The following is a 5,303-nucleotide window of genomic DNA, read 5'->3' as shown; positions in this document are numbered from 1 at the left end:
AAAAAAAAAAAAAAAAAAAAAAAAAAAAAAAGAGTCTGTAAAAATATTTTCCAGACAATGTATGAAAGGCTTTACTTTTGAACAGTTATTAAAAATATATTGTATTCAGAACATCCACACATGACTATATTTATAATTTCTTACCAGAATTTTATTTCTGGTAAAAGAAGGAACTAGAAGGAAGAGGAGGGATAGACCAGAGAAGTAAAGGAGCTCATTCTCACCAGCATGTCATACATTAAAAGGGTTACTAAATGTAACCAAATAGGCAATAAATAACTAAATTTCCACTAAAAAAGGAATGTACTTCCTAACAGGCTCTTTTCTATGCACTTGTATAATTATGAACAATGAAAGTGTAGTGTGTGATTTAACTGAAGTTTATTAGGTAACAAGTAATATTTTGAGGCATCTGAATCAATATAGCCAACTGGCCACAAATTTCTGTCCTCATTAAAATGATGATGAAGGAATTAATAAAAATATAAATGTACACTGATGAAAAGAATGGTAAAGGGGGGACATCAGCGAACCAGAAATTGAGACCAATTTTGGGAAGACAGAAAGCAGACTAACTGATTAGGCAGTATAGAGGAATGACAACCCAGAGTGCAAAGGGAGGGGGCTACGGTCAAGAAGAAAGTTAAAGTTATTCTACTCTAGAAAACCCCCAAGACTTAGTACTATCAACAGTCAGGGAAAAGCAGAAATCAGAATAACACATACATGAAAATAGAAAAATTAACTGAAAGTTCTGAATATGTAATATTCAATGTCTACCTCCAATGCCTCAGTGAACCCACCTGTGGCACAAAAGCCAGGTGCTTATCCCTAAGCAAAAGAGTTCTAAGGAAAATAATGACTGCCTGGGTACCTGGGTAGCTCTAGGGCCACACAGACATCCACTCTCTAAGCCCCAATGCCTGCCCCATCAGGGTCAACTACCCACCTCCTCATCCTAAAGGGAAGCCAGCAACAACAAACCACCCACATGCACACAGCTTATAAACATCTTATTACTGTCTAATTCTTAAATGAGAAAAGAATACTAAGGATCACCAGACATTTGAAGAAAGTAACAATATGAAAGAGAAAGATCAGGGTAAGGAAGAAAAAAAAAAAAAAAGGTCCAAGAGCAAATAAAAATGATCAGGAAACAGAAGGGAACTTAAAAACAAAACAAAACACTCCAAATTGGTATCCTGGGAGTTTTGAGAAGATCTTATACTCATAAAAGGAGCACATGATGAAAAAGAAACAAAGAAGATGAGATTTTAGAAATTGAAAATAAAATTGAGATTAAAAAATTCAAAAGTAGGGGCCGGCCCGGTGGCGCACTGCTACAGTGCGCCACTTGAGCAGCGGTGCTCCCGCCGAGGGTTCGGATCCCACATACAGACAGGCGGCTCACTGGCTGAGCGAGGTGCGGGCGCAACGCCGAGGGTTGCGATCCCATTGCCGGTCCCGGTCCGGTACGGGCGCGACACTGAGGGTTGCGATCCATTGCTGGTCAGGAAAAAAGACAAAAAAAAAAAGGAAAAAAAAAAATTCAAAAGTAGGTTGAAAGAAAAAACTGAAGAATTTCTCCATAAAGTTAAAAAAAAAAAAAAGATAAATGAGAGGAAAAAAATAGTATCAGTTCAGGAGGTCCAAAACTCAATGGAGTTTGAACAATATTTACAAAACATGTGAAAACCACCAAAAGAGTAGAAAAGAAAACAAGTGCAAAATGGTTGCGTCTGGTGAGCAGGAATACATGCAGTAGAGGTAGAGGTGAGGTCATAATCAGTGATGAGCACTGATTTTTATTTTATTTTTTGGCAGTTTGTCAGCATGGGGATCTGAACCCTTGACTTTGGTGTTATAAGCACCACGCTCTCCCAAGTGGCATAGATTTTTAAATCACATATATGTATTACTTTGATTAAAAGTTTCTTAAAATGTATTTTTACAATCACTGTTAGATATCCATAATACCTTAAGTGAAAAGATTAAACAGAAATTTTCTCCAGATCACAAATAATTTTGGAGAAGTACTAGTTGCATACGTACCTAAGATATGGGTAAAAGAAACAACCCAAATTTTGACTTGGCAATCCTGACCACATGTTGCTAATCGAAAAAACTGAAGGTCTTGTCCTCCATCTAAAACTGTAAATTTGTTAAAAAAAAAAAAAAAAAAAGAATTGATGAAACATTTAAACCAAAAAAATTTCTATTTCTTATACTGAGATCTATTCTATTCATTTAAACCATATTCACAAGCAATATTAGCTAACTTACATCCCCTAACAAAAATGTCAGTTAAAGAATTTCTTTTACACAAGGTACTACATAGGATTACAACTTTAGTCCTGAAACTGCTACAGTAAAACGCCTTTTATTTACCTTCCACTAAGAATACAAGTCAAGGCTGCAAGGCCAATATTGAGCTACTAAATAGGACACTTTCCAACTCAATTTTAGAGTCTATAAGGTTAGCATTGACGTGAAAAATTATGAAGAAAAGTCAGTTATGATAAGACTGTTAAATGCTTTAATCATTCTCAACTTTTTTAGGATATATCACTTTCTTAAAAGCCTGGTCTATAATTCACATGGAATAATGGGACTTTTTTTCCCATTTTATTTAGACAAAGGGTGGAATTATGTAAATCTGAAATAATATCAATTCAGCCCGCTTAGTGGAAAATATTATACAATTTGGAGAAAGTAATCAGATCAAAGGTGTCACAAAAAAGCCACTAATTTACGCTTAATTTCAGTGTATCATGTATCTGCTAGACTAAGTTCCCAAATGCTTATGAGTAAAATAGATATTGATAAACTCAATTTTACACACATTCCACCTAATATCATAGATGCAGTTTCATCAAAGGAAGTTTCAGCACTCATATATAGTAAAGCACAGTTAAGAAACCTAATATCCATCTTAAGATTGCCCTCTGGTTTTACAAACATTCAGTATATGGTATTTAATTTACATACCTGGATATGTAAAGGAAATTTTTTCTATGGACTCTGTCTCATCACAAGTACAAATACAAGTACTTTATTAACATACAACAAATTAATTTCCATTTCACTGAAAGTTTTTCTAACTCAATAATGAGATTTCCGCAATTCAATAGCATTTTTGTTTTTTTATAGCACAGGTTCAATCAAAGTGTATCCTTTCTCAGAGAAATATTGATGGATGAAAGCAATTCCTGATAATCATTAAATCTTTTTAAGGCAAAACATTTTACTCAATAAATGGCTGAGAGTAAAATATTAAGTATGAGATCTGATTAGGAGAACTGTTTTTTTCATTTCTTGACTAAATAGATCCTTTGAAGTCTGAAGTTCATTCTGAACTTTCTTTAAGAGTGAGAATTCAAGAAAGAGAAACACCACATGTCCTCACTCGTAAGTGGGAGCTAAAAATAATTAATTAAAAAAGAAAGATACCTCACAATTATATGTTGAACTTTCAAAGGGAGAGAACAGAACTGAGGTTACCAGAGGTGGGAAAGTGGAGGAAGGTGGGGGGGGGGGGGCATTGAGAAATTGGTAAAGGGGAACAAAAAATGATTACATTGTGTAATGTTGAATATACTAATTATCCTGATTTGAGCATCACTTATTGCATACAGCTATTGATATTCAAAGGTACCCCACAAATATGTACAATCGTTTCAATAAAAAAATTAATTTTAAAAAGAGAATTAAGCTAGGACACTGGAAAATTATGGAGCTTAAAATGTGCCTATGCTCAGTATCTAAATATAATAATTAGTAATATACTTTTCTTCAGGAAAAATGTTTAAATTGTAATAATAACCCAAGTTTTCTTCATCATTTAAAAACTAGGGAGAACTGATCATTTATCCTTGGGTGCAAATGAGCTTATTTCTCTTTATTTGAGGAAAATGTCACAAGTCAATGTCATAAGTATTTGAAGATATTAACAAATACCAAATTAAATGATAACGAATTAAAATTATATACATTGGGGCCGGCCCGGTGGCGCTGCGCCGCTTGGGAAGCGCGGCGGCGCTCCCGCTCGAGGGTTCAGATCCCACATACAGACCNTATCATAATCACTTTTAAAGCATTATCAGTTTGTTTCAGAGAATTTATACATAAGGTTAACATCTATTTCAACAGAAGCACTAAAGAAGGGACACAGATTAATACTCATACTGAGAGAAATGTATACTTTGAAATACGCTCTGAAGGCAGGGTAGGGATGTGGGTTATTACCTACTTCAGAATCTCACCTAGAATTCTCTGCATGGGTTAGAGAACCTTTCCTGACCGCATAAGCTGCCGATCTCCCTAAGGTAAGGACAAAGATGCCCTTAGTTTTACTCTAATATTAACTAATAATAAAATAATATAACTAATATAATAACAACTAATAATATACCTAACATTTTCATTGAAAATCTATTTTCAAATCATTTGGAACCAAAAAAGAAATCTAAATCTCCCCTCATTTATATAATTGAAATATTCACTGAATACCTAACAAGACGTGGAGAAGCGGCCACACAAATGGAAGAAATGGTTCTTGTCTCTATAAGCTATTCTTGGAATAAAACAGCACACGACATACTAAAAGAATAAACTGAAGCAACCAGGCACCACGCTGCTGCCACCACCACAGGGCCCACCCAGGATCCTGAGGTAGGAGCCAGAGGGCACTGAACCTGCCCGGTGCCACGCCACTGCACCTGGTAAGAAACACACCAAAAACACCACTTCCATGCAGGTGGCCCACCACAGCCATGGCAATAGCCAAGGCTGCCACAAAAGCAACTAGATGTCACAGTAGAGGCCACAGCCACTGAGCAGGTAGCCCACCAGCTACTCACTGCACTGACACAAGAAGAGCCACTAGAGGAGACAAAAAAAAAAAGAAAACAAAAAGAACATTTCTCTCCATAAAGCACATTCCAGAGTAACAGAAGGAGCATCTGCTCTATGATAATAGCATGGGACCTGAACACCCCTCTGTCAGCACTGAACAGATTATCTAGATAACAAATCAACAGAGAAATAGTTACTCTTTCAGAAGGAAAGAACAAATTTATGGTTATTAGAGGTGGGAGAGAGGGTTGGGGAGACATTAGGAAAGGGGCATAAAGAATAAGTAGATTTGCAATAATGAATATGCTAATAATATTGATTCAATCAACATACATTGTACACAGACAATGGTAGTCAATGTTGTACCCCCAAAATATGTATAATTAGTTATGCTTCAATAAAAATAAAAATAAATAAATAGGGCTGGCCCGGTGGTGCACTGCTGTAGT

General features: G+C 35.7%; 1 protein-coding gene across 2 annotated transcripts in view; it reads right to left on the bottom strand.

The window, feature by feature from the left end:
- WDSUB1 (WD repeat, sterile alpha motif and U-box domain containing 1) overlaps positions 1 to 5,303 on the bottom strand; it is a 35,749-nt gene that overhangs the window by 25,432 nt on the left and 5,014 nt on the right. For both annotated transcript variants that reach the window (XM_008573349.1, XM_008573348.1), the window contains exon 3: positions 2,053 to 2,151. In XM_008573349.1, the coding sequence (XP_008571571.1) occupies positions 2,053 to 2,151 (99 nt within the window). The remainder of the gene's footprint in view (positions 1 to 2,052; positions 2,152 to 5,303) is intronic.

The sequence above is a fragment of the Galeopterus variegatus genome, unplaced genomic scaffold (genome assembly GCF_000696425.1).
Source record: "Galeopterus variegatus unplaced genomic scaffold, G_variegatus-3.0.2 Scaffold908, whole genome shotgun sequence".
Classification (NCBI taxonomy): domain Eukaryota; kingdom Metazoa; phylum Chordata; class Mammalia; order Dermoptera; family Cynocephalidae; genus Galeopterus; species Galeopterus variegatus.
Note: the sequence above shows the minus strand (reverse complement) of the source record. Positions and strands in the feature narration are given on the sequence as shown.